The sequence below is a fragment of the Manis javanica genome, chromosome 9 (assembly GCF_040802235.1).
Source record: "Manis javanica isolate MJ-LG chromosome 9, MJ_LKY, whole genome shotgun sequence".
Lineage (NCBI taxonomy): Eukaryota > Metazoa > Chordata > Mammalia > Pholidota > Manidae > Manis > Manis javanica.
This window is the reverse complement of record NC_133164.1, coordinates 111,119,709-111,136,614: the sequence shown is the minus strand read 5'-3', so window position 1 is coordinate 111,136,614 and position 16,906 is coordinate 111,119,709. Positions and strand designations below refer to the sequence as shown.

At 36.9% G+C, this 16,906-nt stretch overlaps 1 protein-coding gene across 3 annotated transcripts in view; it reads left to right on the top strand.

Annotated features, from left to right (window-relative positions):
* LMAN1 (lectin, mannose binding 1) overlaps nucleotides 1-16,906 on the top strand; it is a 46,189-nt gene that overhangs the window by 20,928 nt on the left and 8,355 nt on the right. For 2 of the 3 annotated variants that reach the window (XM_073213157.1, XM_017662165.3), the window contains exons 12-13: nucleotides 13,266-13,387; nucleotides 13,674-16,893. In XM_073213157.1, the coding sequence (XP_073069258.1) occupies nucleotides 13,266-13,387; nucleotides 13,674-13,710 (159 nt within the window). In that variant the 3' untranslated portion in view covers nucleotides 13,711-16,893. Of the gene's footprint in view, nucleotides 1-13,265; nucleotides 13,388-13,673; nucleotides 16,894-16,906 lie in introns of those variants that run through there. The other variant, XM_073213156.1, reaches the window with a different exon arrangement.

The following is a 16,906-nucleotide window of genomic DNA, read 5'->3' as shown; positions in this document are numbered from 1 at the left end:
GTTTTCTTTCAAAAAAATGACTTGTTATCAGTAACAATATCTTTAAGCAGCTTTGGAAAAAGGTAAGTATCTCTCTCAGTAAACACCTTTGTTAGACAAATAAGCACTAGGTAAGTAATTTCTCTTGTGTAGGCTGTTGAGTCCAGATCTAAAACTGGCTAATGGATAGTAGCTTTCTTTAAGCAAGATTCTTTTTACTAGCTATTTTTCTTGTCTTTGTTCTTTTTTTTTTTTTTATAAGTTTTGTTTTATTTTTTAACTTGTCTAGATCTTTTTGTGTAAGCCCCATCTGCATTTTTGCAGATTGGTGAAAAATACTAAAAAAAGGTAACATTTTGCCCTTGTCTAGCTTGGATTAATACTTAGTCCATAGGCTCAGACCTGATCATCTACATTTGTCCTCTTACAGCACTAAATTATGTTTTCTATCTTTATCTTGCATCTACCTACCACTTCAGCATTTTATTAAAAAAGTAATAATAATAAAATAAGGGAGAAATGTGGGATTCACATATAAATCAAGTATAAAAATCAAATGAATAATCATATCTGACTTGACTGTTTATAGTTCGTGATGTGTGATCAAAACTGAAAGTTTCTGTGATATGACTGCCCTTGCACTGTTCACCATGTAAGAACTTATTCACTATGTAAGAACTTGTTCACCATGTAAGAACTCGTTCGTTATGCTTCAGAAGATTGGAGACTGTTGAGAATTAGGCTTGGGGTGGATTAATGATTGTGCATTGAGTCCCCTATACAGAATTTTATTGTTGTTAACAACCATTTGATCAATAAATATGAGAGATGCCCTCTCAAAAACAAACAAAAAAATAGGTAACATTTTTTTTTTGAGGTGTAACATGCAAGAGACTATATTAGAAGACAGACCCCTGGTACCTCCAAGTTTTTTCTGTTTTTCCTTATTTACTGACTTTTAAAACCCTTATAAAATTCACAAAAGCTTATAGCATTTGCCTCTTCCCCTTCCAGTTTAATCTTTTTTGAAATAACCAACACTAGAACTTTTGCATGGAACAACCGCGTAAAAACTGGACTGGAGAAAGTGTTCGTGGAATAGCTTGTGCCATACTTGGCTTACCATGTGTGATAAGATACTCCAGCTACTTATAATAAGAAAAATGCACAATAAAACTCTTCTGTGATAGCATTTTTCACCTATTTGACAAAAAAAAATGAACATACTCTGTTGCCAAAGCTTAAGGAAAACAAACACAACATTGCACTGCTAGAAGGAGTACAAAGTGGTATGGCCCTTAGAAAGAACTTGGCAATACATAGTAAAAATATATACTCATTTGCTTATTTAACCCAGCATTTCCACAGATACACTAGCAAAAAAACACATACCTACTATGCTCAAGGCTGTCCTTTGCAGGACTATTTGTAATAGCAGAAGACTAGAAACAGATTGAACAAATGGAGAACAAATAACAAGATGGTAATTATAAACCCAACCATATTTACTGATAATTACACTCAGTGTAAATTTCCTGTAAATTTGGATCCAGTCAAAAGCTTAGATGGTTCCTCATACCTATTGAATAAGATGGATTGAAAGATTCAAAGACTGATTTATCCTTCTATTATTTCTTTATCTCTTAATATAAAGAGATTATTGTATCTTCCCCTTCAAAAGAAGGGTAACATACATATTTTTCTCCTCCCTGCTTTTTACTTAATATTTCCATACTATTATACAGATATTCCTTACTCCTTTTTATAGCTGTAAAAAACTCCATTATGTGACTGTGTTTTAGTTTGTAAGATAATTTCTAATGAGAAATCTAACAATCTTAATTAACTTTTGTTCCTCTGCACCTGTCTTTTTTTCTCTGCTTTTACGATTTTCTCTTTAATACTGATTTTCAGCAGTTTGATTATGATTTGCTTTGATTTGTTTTCTCTCTGTTTCTTCTGCTTGGAGTTTAATATCTTGGTTCTTGGGTTTATAGCTGTCATTAAATCTGGAAAATCTTCAGCCAGTCTTTCTTCCAGTTGTTTTCCTGTTAGATCACTCTAACTGGGGATCACTTCTATTTCTGTGTCTTCAGGTGTGTATTTTCTGCCTCAGTGTCTCATGTACTCTTCATCTCCTCTGACCTTTTTTTTTTTTTAATCTCTAGAAATTCCATTTCGGTCTTTTAATATCTTCCATTTCCTTTTCATGTTCATGTTTTCCTCTATGTTCATAAGCAGAGAGATCATATTTACAATATATTTTAATGAATTGGTTGGGTAATTCCATCATCTGTGTCATTTCTGGGTGTACTTTTAGTAATTAACCTTTCTCATAATAATGGATCATATTTTCTGGCTTCTTTACACACCTGATAATTTTTTATTGGATACTGAATATTTTGACTTTTATGTTACTGGTGGTTGAATTTTGTAGTATTTGATCACATAGTGTTCAGTTTTGTGCTGGTCTGCAGTTAAAGCTTTCAGGATTAGTTTGATCCTTTCAACATATGCCTTTTAAACTTCTTGAGGATGGGGCTAGATCAGTCTTCAGGCAGGGTTTCTGAATCTCAGCACTATTGATATTCTGCAGCACATGCTTCAGTTTGGTGGCAAGCTGTTCTGCAGTGGTAGGGTATTTAGCAGTGTTCTTGGCTCCGACCCATTAGATGTCAGTAGCACTTCCCAGTCATGACAATCACAAACGTCTTCAGATGCTGCCAAATATTACCTGATGAGGTCAGTCGCCCTGGTTGAGACCCACTCGTCCGGAGTTCGTTTCTCCTCACTACTAAGGGGTGCCGTCTGAGTTCTACTTGATGCTCCATGTGGTCTCTCCACTGTGGCTGGTGAGAAATTAAACTTCCCAGCCCCCTGTGTAAGCTCCGGAAATTGGCCTATGCGGGTAGTTCTTTCTTTAGCCTTGTGGAGTTCTATACCATACAAGTGCAGATGAGATTCAGCCAGGTATTGAAAGGACTCTACAGCGAACCTCCAGAGCTTTCTCCCTGTGTAGTTACTTCTCTTCATAATCTGTCGCACACATTCTAGCCACCTTGGTCTCCCTAACTGCAGTCTCCAACTTCTCAACTCAACTCAGCAAGAGCACTAGGTTCTGTCTCTCCCAGCGCTGTGGCCTGGAATCTGCTCCGGGCAGTGAGCTGGAGCTCTCCTGTTTCTGACTCCCTTTGCTCTGCCTGTGGCAGCCGTGCAGGCTTTTACTGCCTGTGTTCACTGTCTAAAAGCAGTTCCCTATGTTTTTTCTAGTTTTCTACCTTCTCAAGGTGGAAGAGCCATTCCCACAACAGTTTATATGTCATAGGTGGAAACAGAAGGTACACCTCTCATCTCATGTTTTTTTGTGTGGAGTACTTACATTACTGTTCAGTGAAAATTTTTCTAATTTCCATTTTAATTTCTTCTCAGATCCATGGGTTGTTTAAGATTGCATATTTCTTTGGCCAGTTTTTTTCCCGTAAGATTCTGATCACTTAATTTCTTGCTATCTTTTTTTTTTGGTATTTTTTTAATCGAAGTATTGTTGATGAATATATTGTCTTATATGATTTCAAGTATACAACACAGTGGTTTAACACAACCATATAATTAAATTCTAACCCCCAACTAGTGCAGTTGCTATCTTGAAGACATTACAGAATCATTGACTGTATTCTCCATGCTATACTCTCACCGTGACCAACCTATATTATGATTGAAAAATATTGTACCCCTTCATCCCTTTCACCTTCCTGCTAACCAACCCCAACTCCTATCCATGGCAACTAACAGTCACTTCTGTGTCTGTAAGTTTACTGCTATTTTGTTTTGTTTTGTTTTTAGATTCCACAAATAAGTGAAATCATACAGCATTAGTCTTTCTCCACCTGGCTTTTTTCACTTAGCATAATATCCTGTAGGTCCATCCATATTGTTGCAAATGGCAGGATTTCTTTTTTTCTTTATGACTAAATAAAACTCCATTGTGTATATGTACCACATCTTCTTTATTCATCTATTTATGGACATTTAGATTGCTTCCCATATCTTGGCTATTGTAAATAATGTGGCAGTAAATGTAGGCATGCATGTATCTTTTTGAATTAGGGATTTTGTTTTCTTCGGGTAAATTCCTAGAAGTCCAATTACTGGATCAAATGATATTTCTATTTTTAGTTTTTTGAGGAACCTCTATACTACTTTCCACAGTGGCTGCACCAATTTACAATCCCACCAACAGTGTAGGAGGGTTCCCATTTCTCCACATCCTCCTCAACACTTATTATTTCTTGTCTTTTGGTTGGTGGCCATTCTAACTGGTATGAAGTGACATCTCTGGCTTTGATTTGCATTTCCCTGATATTAAGCAAGGTGGAGCATCTTTTCATGTGCCTGTTGGCCATTTGTATTTCTTCTTTGGAGAGATGTCTGTTCAGGTCCTCTACCTGTTTTTTAATTGGATTATTTGGTATATTTTGGTGTTGAGGCATATGAGTTCTTTATAAATTTTTAATGCTAACCCCTTACAGGATAAATCATTTATGAATATATTCTCCCATACTGTAGGTTGCCATTTTGTTCAAGTGATGGTGTCCTTGGCTGTACAGAAGCTTTTTAACTTGATGTAGTCCCACTTGTTCATTTTTTTTTTTTTTCCCTTTCCCAAGGAGATGTGTCCAGGAAAAAATTGCTCATGCTTAAACATTCAAGAGATTTTTGCCTCTGTTTTCTTCTAAGAGTTTTATGGCTTCATGTCCTTCATTTAGGTCAGTTTACTTTTTGTGTATGGAGTTAGATGATAATCCAGTTTCATTCTCTTGCATGTAGCTGTCCTGTTTTCCCAACACCAATTATTGAAGAGGCTGTCTTCTCCTTGTTGTATATTCATGGCTCCTTTATGGTATATTAATTGACCATAGATATGTGGGTTTATATCTAGGCTCTTTTCTGTTCCACTGATCTATGGGTCTGTTCATGTGCCAGTACCATACTGTTTACTGTGTAGCTTTGTAGTAGAGCTTGAAGTCCTCTTTGTTGACTTCAAACAAATACCTTCAGCTTAATACCCTCAGCTTTGTTGTTCTCAGGATGGCTTTGCCTTTTCATTGTCTTTGGTGGTTCCATATGAATTTTAGGATTATTTATTCTAGTTCATTGAAAAATGCTATTGGTATTTTGATAGAGTTGCATTTAAGCTGTAAATTGCTTTGGGCAGGATGGCCATTTTGACAATATTAATTCTTTCTATTCATGAACACAGGATAGATTTCCATTTTTTGTGTGTCTTTAATTTCTCTCATGAGTGACTTACAGTTTTCAGAGTACAGGTCTTTCACCTCATTGGCTGAGTTTATTCCTAGGTATTTTATTCTTTTTGAGGCAGTTATAAATGGAATTGATTTCCTGAGTTCTCTTTCTGCTAGTTTGTTGTTAGTATATGGGAGTGCAACAGATTTCTGTGTATTAATTTTGTATCCTGCAACTCTGTTGAATCCAGTTATTCAAATAGTTTTTTGGTGAAGTCAACTCCTTCCTTACCAATTTGGATGCCTTTTATCTCTTTATCTTGTCTGATTGCCATGGCTAGGACCACCAGTACTATGTGAATAAAAGTGGTGAGAGTGGGCATCCTTGTTCCTGATCTTAGAGGAAAAGCTTTCAGCTTTTCGCCTTTGAGTATGATGTTAGCTGTGGGTTTATCCTGTGCGGCCTCTATTATGTTGAGGTATGTACCTACTATACCCATTTTGTTGAGTTTTTATCATGAATGGATGTTGAATTTTGTCAAATGTAGTTTCAGCATCTATTGAGATGATTATATGGTTTTTATCCTCTTTGTTTATGTGGTGTATGACAATGATTGATTTACAAATATTCTATCAAACTTCCATCCCTGGAGAAATCCGACTTGGTCATGATGGATGATCCTTTTATTGTGTTTTTAAATTCAATTTGCTAATATTTTGTTGAGAATTTTGCATCTTTGTTCATCAGGGAGATAGATAATTGCTTTTTTTTTGGTGTCTAGATAATTTTCTTTTTTTGTGGTGTCTTCATCTGGTTTTGGTATTAGAATGATGCTGGCCCAATAGAATGTGTTTGGAAGTATTCCCTCCTCTTCTACGTACTCTCTGGAACACTTTAAGAAGGATGAGTATTAGCTCTTTTTTAAATGTTTGGTAGAATTCAGGTGTGAAGCCATCTGGACCTGTAGTTTTGTTTGTTGGGAGTTTTTGATTGCCAGTTCAATTTCATTGCTGGTAATTGGTCTGTTCAGATTTTCTCTTTCTTCCTGGATCAGGCTTGGAAGGTTATATTTTTCTAGGAATTTGTCCATTTCTTCTAGGTTGTCCACAGTTTGTTGGCATATAATTTTTCATGGAATTCTTTAATAATTCTTTGTATTTCTGTAGTGTCCATTTTGGCTGTTCCTTTTTTGTTTCTGATTTTGTCTACTATTTTCTTTCTTGATAAGTCTAAGTGTTTATCTATTTTATTTCCTGAAAGAACCGGGTATTGGTTTTGTTGATTTTTTTCTGTTGTTTTATTCTTCTCTATTTTATTATTTCTGCTCTTATCTTTATTGTGCCGCTCTTAACTTCATTTGTTTCATTTGCTCTTTTTCTAGTTTTTCTCCTTGTAAGTTTAGACTGCATATTTCTTGTTTCTTGAAGTGGGCCTGTATTGCTGTGTACTTCCTTCTCAGAACTGCTTTTGGGGTGCCCCACAAATTTCAGACTTCTGATTTTTTTGTTTTTATTTGTCTCCATGTATTGCTTGTTTTGTATTTTGATTTCTTCATCAATTCATTGATTATTCAGAAGCATGTTGTTTAGACTGTATGTGTTTGTGGGTTTTTTTGTTTTCTTTGTGTAATTTATTTCTAGTTTCATACCACTATGGTCGGAGATGCTGCTTGATACAATTTCAATCTTTTAAATTTATTTAGGCTTTTTTTGTGGCTCAGTATGTGATATCTTCTGGAGAACGTTCCATGTATACTTGAGGAAAATGTGTATCCTGCTGCTTTGGGGTGGAATGTTCTTTAGATATCTGTTAAGTTCACCTGATCTAATGTATTGATCAGTGCCTGTTTCCTTAATTTATTTTCTGTCTGGTTGATTTATTGATGTAAGTGGTGTGTTGAAGTCCCCTAAGGTGAATGAGTTGTAGTCTGTTTCCCCCCCTTAAGTTCTGTTAGTATTTGTTTTACATTTTAGATGCTCCTGTGTTGGGTACATAGATGTTTACAGTTCTTATATCCTCTTATTGGACTGATCCTGTTATCATTATGTAATGTCCTTCTTTGTCTCTTGTTACTTTCTTTGCTTTGAACTGTATTTTGCCTAATTATAAGTACAGCTACTACTGCTTTTTTCTCCCATTTATTTGCATGAATATCTTTTTCCATCCCTGCACTTTCAGTCTGTGTATGTCTAGATCGGAAGTGAGTTTCTCATAGGCAGCGTGATGGGTGTTGTTTCTTTTTGTTTTTTTAGTAGAATTTTTTTATTAAGGTATTATTGATATACACTCTTATGAAGGTTTCACATGAAAAACAGTGTGGTTACTACATTCACCTGTATTATCGAGTCCCCCTCCATCTCCATACCCCATTGCAGTCACTGTCCATCAGTGTAGTAAGATGCCACAGAGTCACTACTTGACTTCTCTGTGCTACACTGTCTTCCCCGTGATCCCCCACACCATGTGTACTAATCATAATACTCCTCAAGCCCCTTCTCTTTCCCACCTCAGCTGCCCTCACCCACCTCTCCCCTTTGGTAACCACTAGTCCCTTCTTGGAGTCTGTTAGTCTGCTGCTGTTTTGTTCCGTCATTTTTGCTTCGTTGTTATACTCCACAAATGAGGGAAATTATTTGGCACTTGTCTTTCTCCGCCTGGCTTATTTCACTGAGCCTAAATACCCTTCAGCTCCATCTGTGTTGTTGTAAATGGTAGGATTTGTTTCTTTCTTATGGCTGAACAGTATTCCATTGTGTATATGTACCACATCTTTATCCATTCATCTACTGATGGACACTTAGGTTGCTTTCAAAGCTTGGCTATTGTAAATAGTGCTGCAGTAAACATAGGGGTGGATATGAATTTTTGAATCTGAGAACTTGTATTCTTTGGGTAAATTCCTAGGAGTTGAATTCCTGGGTCAAATGGTGTTTCTATTTTTCATTTTTTGAGGAACCTCCATATTGCTTTCCACAATGGTTGAAGTAGCTTACATTCCCACCAGCAGTGTAGGAGGGTTCCCCTTTCTCCGCATCCTCACCAACATTTGTTGTTCTTTGTCTTTTCGATGCTGGCCATCCTAACTGGTGTGAGGTGATATCTTGTTGTGGTTTTAACTTGCATTTCCCTGATGATTAGTGATGTGGAGCATTTTTTCATGTGTCTGTTGGCCATCTGAATTTCTTCTTTTGAGAATTGTCTGTTATATCCTCTGCCTATTTTTTTAATCGGGTTATTTGCTTTTTGGGTGTTGAGGCGTGTAAGTTCTTTATATAATTTGGATGTTAACCCCTTGTCAGATATGTCATTTACAAATACATTCTTCCATACTGTAGGATGCCTTTTTTGTTCTGCTGATGGTGTCTTTGCTGTACAGAAGCTTTTTAGTTTGATGTAGTCCCATTTGTTCATTTTTGCTTTTGTTTCCCTTGCCTGAGGAGATACATTTGGGAAAAAGTTGCTCATGTTTATATTTATGAGATTTTTGCCTATGTTGTCTTCTAAGAGTTTTATGGTTTCATGACTTACATTCAGGTCTTTGATCCATTTTGAGTTTACTTTTGTGTATGGGGTTAGACTATAATCCAGTTTCATTCTCTTGCATGCAGTTGTCCAGTTTTGCCAACACCAGCTGTTGAAGAGGCTCTCATTTCCCCCATTGTATGTCCATGGTTCCTTTATCGTATATTAATTGACCATATATGCTTGAGTTTATATGGGGGCTCTCTGGTCTATTCAATTGGTTTATGGGTCTGTTCTTGTGCCAGTACCAAATTGTCTTGATTACTGTGGCTTTGTAGTGGAGCTTGAAGTCAGGGAGCATAATCCCCCCCTCTTTATTCTTCTCAGGATTGCTTTGGCTATTCGGGGTCTTTTGTGGTTCTGTATGAATTTTAGAACAGTTTTCTCTAGTTCATTGAAAAATTCTGTTGGTGTTTTGATAGAGATTGCATTGAATCTGTAGATTGCTTTAGGCAGGATGGCTATTTTGACAATATTAATTCTTCCTATCCATGAGCATGGGATGTATTTCCGTTTATTGGTATATATGACCTTTATTATGTTGAGCTATTTGCCCTCTATACACGTTTTGTTGGTTGAGAGTTTTTATCATGAATGGATGTTGAATTTTTTCAAGTTCTTTTTCAGCATCTATGGGGATGATCCTGTGGTTTTTGTCCTTTTAGTTGATGTGGATGATGTTTATGGATTTTCTAATATTGTACCATCCTTGCATCCCTGGAATAAATCCTACTTGATCATGATGGATGATCTTTTTGATGTATTTTTGAATTTGGTTTGCTAATAGGGTGTTGTTTCTTTATCCATTCTGCCATTCATTGTCTTTTGTTTGGTGCATTTAGTCCATTTACACTTAAGGTAATTATTGATATATATGTACTTACTGCCATTTTTATTAATTGTTTTCTGTTTGTTATTGTAGTTCTTCTCTGTTCCTTTCTTCCTCTGTATACTCTTGTTATTTGAGGGTTTTCTTCAGTGTTGTGTTTTGTGTAACAGGCTTTAGGTTTTTGGTTACCATACAGTTCGTGGATAGTCTCCTGATTTGTAACAGTCTATATTAAGTTGATGATCACTATTTCAAACACAATCTAAAAGTACTTCTTTTTTCTTCTCCTCCTCCACACTGTATGTACTATATCATAATCTGCATTTTTTGTGTATCCCTTGACAGATTTTATATCTAGTTGGTTTTACTACTTTTTGAATATACTTTTTTTTCATACTTGCTTGGTAAGTAATTGGTCTGCTACCTTTACTGTGGATTTATTTTCACTGGTGAAAACTAATTAGGCTAAAGAACATTTTCATCTACAGAAGTCACTTTAACATATCTTCTAATGCTGGTTTAGTGGTGGTGAATTCCTTCAGCCTTCATTTATCTGGGAGATTTTTAATGTCTCCTTCAATTTTGAATGATAATCTTGCTGGTTTGAGGATTCTTGGTTGAGGGTCCTTTTGTTTCAGTACATTAAATATTTTATGCCACTCTCGTCTAGCCTGTGAAGTTTCTGCTGAGAAATCTGCTGATAGCCTGATGGGATATCCCTTTTAAGTAATTTTTTTTTTAAACTCTGGCTGCTTTCAGGACCCTCTCCTTATCTTTAATCTTTGTCATTGTAATTATTATATGTCTTGGTATTATCTTCCTGGGTTCCTTTTGTTAGGGGTTCTCTGTGATTCTAGGACTTGTGTGTCTGTTTCCTTCCCTAGATTAGGGAAGTTTTCAGCAATTATTTCTTCAAAGAAACTTTCTACCCCTTTGTCTCTCTCTTCTTCTGGTACCCCTGTTATGCAAATATTGTTTTGTTTGTAGTTATCAAACTGCTCTCTTATCATCCTCTCATTTCCAGATACTCTTTTTTCCCTGTTTCTCAGCTTCATCGTGTTCATGTTCTCTAATTTCCATCTCATTGATCATCTCCTCTATTTGTAGCAATCTGTTATTCATTCCCTCAAGTGTATATTTCATTTCAGTTACTGTATTCTTCAGCTGAGTGGCTCTTTTTCAGCACTGTATCTCTTTGTTGAAGACCTCCCTGAGATCTTCAATACGTCTCCACAAATCATTGAGCATATTTATGACTGTTCCTTTGAAATCCAAATCAAGAAGATTGGTGATCTCCGTTTCATTTAGCCCTCTTTCTGCTGTCTTATTCTTTAATTTTGTTTGAAACATATTCCTCTGCATCATTTTATCAGGGTTTCTATGTTTCTTCTTTTGAATTAGATAGATCTGCTATGCTTCCTCTTCTGGAGAGTAATGGCTTTATGAAGAAGGTGTCCTGTGGTGCCCAGAAGCTAAAGACTCTATCCAACAGTGCTTGGTTCTCCTTTGAGGTGGAGCTCCAGTTGCTGTTGGTGGTCTGCAGTTGGGGCTGCCTCTCTGTCTGCCAGCAGTGGCCTATCTCAGTCCACTAATGGTGGCAGCTCGCCTCAGTCACTGGGATCATTTTGGGCAGGGCCACCCTCTGCCTGCCCTACAGCAGTGGCAGGGCTGCTGGGTGAACAGGATCAGTGGGCAGTTGCACGGGCACCCCTGGCAGCAGCGGTGGCAAGGTGTTATGGTACTGGGCTAGGCCACCATGAGGGGAAGGAGCACTAGGAATTGGCTCCTCTAGTGTCTCCTTAGTTAGGCTGAGACAGAGCAAAAAAAGCTGAAAAGCCTCCTTCTGCTTGTCAGGCAGCAAAGTCTGACACTGGGCTGGGCAGGTGGGCAGGTGGGTGGGTGCACAGGGAATCACCTCATGGCTGAGCTGCCAGCAAGGGAGATAGAGCATTCAGGGCTCCCACAAGTGTCCGATCTGTTGGGCTGAGGGAGGGCTGGGGAAGTGTCCTCCACCTGCCCTTTCTCCTGCAGAGAGAGCTCCATCCAACCCTTGCCTCTATGACATCCCTCCCACTGCTGGCAAATCCTTCAAACTGCTGCCTCTGCATTGGGTCCAGCAGGGCCAGTAGAGTGTGCCTCTCTTCCACAAGCAGCCGGAGTCTCAGCCTCTCAGAGTGTTTCAACTCTTCTGGTGTCCAGCTCTTCTAAAAACCAGAACCCAGTGCATTGTGGATTAGTGTTCCCAGAGCAGATCTGGGCAGAAGTGTGCAGAGTTGCTGAGCGCTTCTCCTCTCTGCTCTCCATTCCTCTTTCTCCCTCCTGTGGGCTGTGATGGGGGAAGTGCTTGGGTCCCACTTGGTAGGTCTCTGCTGCTTTATGCTTCTCTCTGTGGTCTTCCCTTCTTCGCCAGGTGCAGGTGGTCTGTTCTGCAGTCTCCAGGTCATTTTTTGAGGTTGCTGGCTGTATTTGCTTTCTGGACGTATGTGTGCAAGAGGAAGGTTCCACCTTGCCTGCCTACTCCACCATCTTTATTCCACCCCCCACCCCCCCCTCCTGTTTCTTGCTGTCATGTTCTTTCTTTGCCTGTAGGCATGTGTTGTTTGTTCATTTAGGATGGATTTGTTTCTAGCTTTGCTAGTTGTCTTCTATAAGGTGGTTGGTTATATTACCCACTCTACCTTATAGAAGTCCCAATCCCATATATTTTATGTGAAGTTTTAACTCTTGAAAAGCTTTCCATCTTCAGGAAATTACTTTCCCAAGGTCCATTAGCTAGTAAGTGATAGAGAGAAAGACTTAAGTCTTTAACATCTATTCTATCTCCCTTATATTTTGGTTCTGCCTTTCTTAACTATATTTCTGTGTATATGTCTTGAAGATGCATTTTTTTGTATATGATGGCTTATTAGTTTTCTTACTGACCATTACCTCTCATCTGAAGCATTGTTACCTTGTTCCCTTAGTTCTGTTTGAGGTTATTTCACCCCAGCTTTAGCTTTTGTTGCAGTGGCCGAGATGATGCTGTGGAAAGTATGTGAGTGCTAAGGACCTTTGTCCTAAAGATGTGAGCATAATGAGAAGTAATCTTAGCAGCCCTTCTGTTTTGGATACCTTGGTCAAGTCTCTGTCCCTGGTATTTAATTTCCTTCTTAAACTAGAAGGAATACCCATAGAAATAGAAAAACAAACATTTTTTTAAAATTCTCATTAGTAATGTTGACTGCTAGGAGACTGGGAAGGATGAGGGCTGAGAAAAAACCATTCTGTTTGTCAGGCAGTTCATTGGTGATGTATCCATGTAAGTGTTTGAACCAGAAGACCTCTGGGGGCAAAGGGGATGCTATTAGTAATTACTCTAGTGCAGCAAATGTAAACTGGGAGTGTCAACAGTGTCAGCTCATTGTCTGTGACCTTCAAGAACACTAAAATCATGGCCACTGTGATGAAGACAGGAACCAGATGTCAATGAGTTAGTGACTGTGCGGTGAATGGGTGGAGGCTTGTTTGCATCAGCACTCTTTGAAAGTGTTAGGTGGTAAAAGTTAAGGGAATTGAAAGATATTTAGGGGATGAATAAATGGAAATACTTGTGTTTATACAGTAAACTATGAATTCCATAAAAATTTCACATTTCTTTTTCTAAAATACAAATTTGACTAACTTTAATAGAAAGTTCCTTGTCTTGTAGCCATCAAATGAAAGACCGAGATGCCCAGAACTACCACCATTTCCATCATGTTTATCTACAATACACTTCATTATATTTGTAGTGGTACAAACGGTGTTATTCATTGGTTATATCATGTATAGGTAAGTGTCTAAAATTTGACCCAACATTTTTCTGCATTTTTTTAATTTGAAATACTCAGTAAAGACATCTATGTCCATAATAGAACTTTCAGTGCCTATATAATTAGGCTTACACAAAGCAAATATTACTTCTGATCTATTTCAGCTCACATGAGTGCATGTATAGATCATATGCTTATCTTAATGTATTTTATACTTTAAAAAACATTGTGTATTTTAATTTACAGCAGTCCTGTTTCTTTCTGAAGTAAATTACATAGAAGTTTTTTTCTCTCTTTTTCCTTAGGACTCAGCAAGAAGCAGCTGCCAAAAAATTCTTTTGACCACCAGTTTCATATGTGTACATCATGCGTGTATGTACAAAATGTTGTCTTTTTGAGGGAATTTAAGTGTTTAAATTGCTTTATAGTCTAAATTATTAAATTTTGTATAAAATAACTTGATTTGCAGTCAGAATAAACCTTAAAGACAACCACATGTAAATTTGTGCATAGTACATAAAATCTATTTAAATGTCAGTGAATTTCTGGCCAGTAAAATAGGGCCACTGAAAAGAATATTGATAAATAAGGGGGTAAATCATAGAAAATGGGGGCAGCCCCCAATGTGAAAGTTACCTCTGAGTCTGATGTTGGAGGTCTCTTTATTTAACTAAATGCACTTGTCTTCCTGCCCCCCAGAATGAGGTTTCTTTAAGCTCCCCATTATATTTAGTTGGAAACCAAAGTCTTTTTGTTAGAGGTCAGAATTTCCCATTCTAAGACCCAGTCCTGCAATCTAATGTAACTCCATTGAAAAGTCAAAGAATATTTTGTCTGAGAACTTTAGGATCTAGATAATAGGCTTCAGAATTTTTACTGAAGTATTTTTTTCCCCTCAGATTATCAATGATATGTTTCACTTTTAAAGGAAATTTTGGGGGAAAATTAAGAGCTGCTTTTTGCCTGAAAAAGCATTTAGGTGAATGACAACAAGCCTCATTGTTATGGGTATTTTGCCTGGTAATGCGTTCACTTCGTGACTGCTCATACTCTTCAGTATCTTCTCTTCAGCAGTGTCAGCTCATTATGCAGGTACTTTTGCATTTATAATTGTAATTTAAGGAATGCATTTATCCTGTTTTATTCAGCTCAGACTGCATGTCCTGAGGATACTTTTAAGTTCACAAAGCTTACCACTACGTTCTAGTTTACATTACTGCATACAGCCTGGTCTTTGTGGTACTGTACATACTCATCTAAATCAAGGAGGCTGCAGGAGAAAGAGTGTTAAGATTTTGGAAGGCAAAATTTGGAAAATAGAGTTAATACTTCTGATTACTTTCTTTGAACCAAGGATATTATGAAGCACTTACTGACCTTGAGGTGTCAGACCAGGAGGGCCTGTGGTAGTCTTTGTACATAGTTGTCCTACATATACAAGACACAGTCTGTAAATGACATTTTAAAATGCAGACTTCATTTTGTTTTCACAGCTGACATAGACCTTTTTGCTGGCTTCAAAACAGTCTTTCAGTAGTGACATGGTTATCTTTCATTTGTCACAGAATCCAAAATCACTGTTTTTATAAAACAGTACTATTTAATTTTTCCAAGCTTTCATAAATTTACATTTCACAAGTCATTTACAGGTTGTGCTAACTGCCTGAAATCTATATACAAAGACTCTGAAGAACTCTGCATTATAGCAATACCTATCTAGTACTGTGTACACAGACAGTCCTGGCACTGCTTTTTGTATTAGCATTTATCCTAGAACACTGAAAAAAGAACATTCTGATTACTCACTGTATTTATGGTCACTTCAGCATAGAAATGCTTCACACTAGTGTTTCTCCTTTGGAGCATTAACATTTTGAAATTCATGTTTCAGAGATATCATCACCACAGAATTAACTCTTACTTAATCTGTGAAAAAAAATTAATACCTTCAGAAGCATACTTAAGTTGTAGACTGTGAAACTCGGGAAATCCTCTTGAGATAAAAGACTGCAAAATATCCAGTATTTTAAAATCCATGGTCCCATGTGCCTAAATTTGTTCAAAGGAATATCAGATCTATGCCATATACATTTTTCAGACTGAACTTCAAGAGGAACCATTCTGATCATTCCTAATAAGTGGAGACAGCTGTTAGGAAAGAACATGGCATGACTCTGTTTTTTGCTTAGTAATCTAATTTGAAAATGATTCATTAAAGCATTTCACACAGGGTGTTTATAGTATTTGAAATTTGGTTTATTTTCCTCAAAATCATTGACTCCGAGTAACTCATTTCTAAAGAAAAATGTTTGTGGAAAAACCAATCACACTGCCAGGATTCTTTCATTTCTGTACTATTTTTTATAATTGAATTTGTTAACTTTTCTCACACCAGCAAGTATTTTAAAGGTGCCTTGGATTAAAACAAAATTGATTTAAAAATTTTAGTATGTCATTGTGCTTATAATGCCACTTGTAAAAAGAAATGAAATTATGTAATGGCTAATATACCCTATTTAGTGTACCTACTTGTGTTCCAATTGAATGTTTTATTCAGCTTGAAACTTGACTGTGAAGCTACAAACAGTAAACAAAAAGGGATATCAGTGTTTCTCAAAAGGTGGTCCATGGGCCATGTGGCTCATGGCGAGCTCATTAAGAGTACAGAGTCCAGGGCTCCATTCCAGACCACCTGAATCAAAACTAAGGGGTGGGGCTTCAGAATACCGGTTTTCAGCAAGCAACACAGGTGATCTGAGCACTAATGTTTGAGAACCACTAAGAAGGGTAGTGAAAAAAAGTTAAGTGGTGTGTTTTGTCAGTTTTAAGCTGAGCTGAGAGCATAGTGTAACATCTTCATTGTCAATGACGTCAGCAAATGTGCACTGACTTTTATACTTAAAATTTGCTTAAGTGTTTTGTTTTTTTTTTTTAACTGAAACACTTGGTTATTAGCAACTACAAACTAAGCCCAGATTGTTGCCTGTAGCTCTTGGTACTTTGCTTAATGGCTTTTAAACTTAAAAAGTCATCTTCAGATTGTGGCCAGGCCATGAAAACTTGCTCTCAAAGTCTGTCTGCTAAAGTGTTTTGCTTTTCTGATTGTGATCTTTGTGACATTTTATCTCAGACAATTGTACTTTTTGATAACTCGGGGAAAGCAAATTACTTGAACAAGGGATTGCTTGACCAGGTGCATTGCAGATACATTAATTTTTGTAAAGAACATAAGCAACAGTTGTGCATATGAAGATGTGATTGTCTCCTGTCCATTTGGTAAACAAATAATTATATTGGGGATTTTCTCATTTATAAGATCTAATGTAAAATAACCATGTGCAACTTTTTAGATCTGTCTGTTGCCTGTTTAATATATTCCTTTTAAAGTTTAAAAGGGTTTTCTATCCATTGTTAATTTCAATTGGATAGCATTTTGTCAAGTGTTTTTTCTGATTGTTATTTGATGCTAGCTGGAATTCAAGAAATGACATTGACCTTATTCAAATAAAGAAATATTTTAGTAAATTTACTTTGTCCT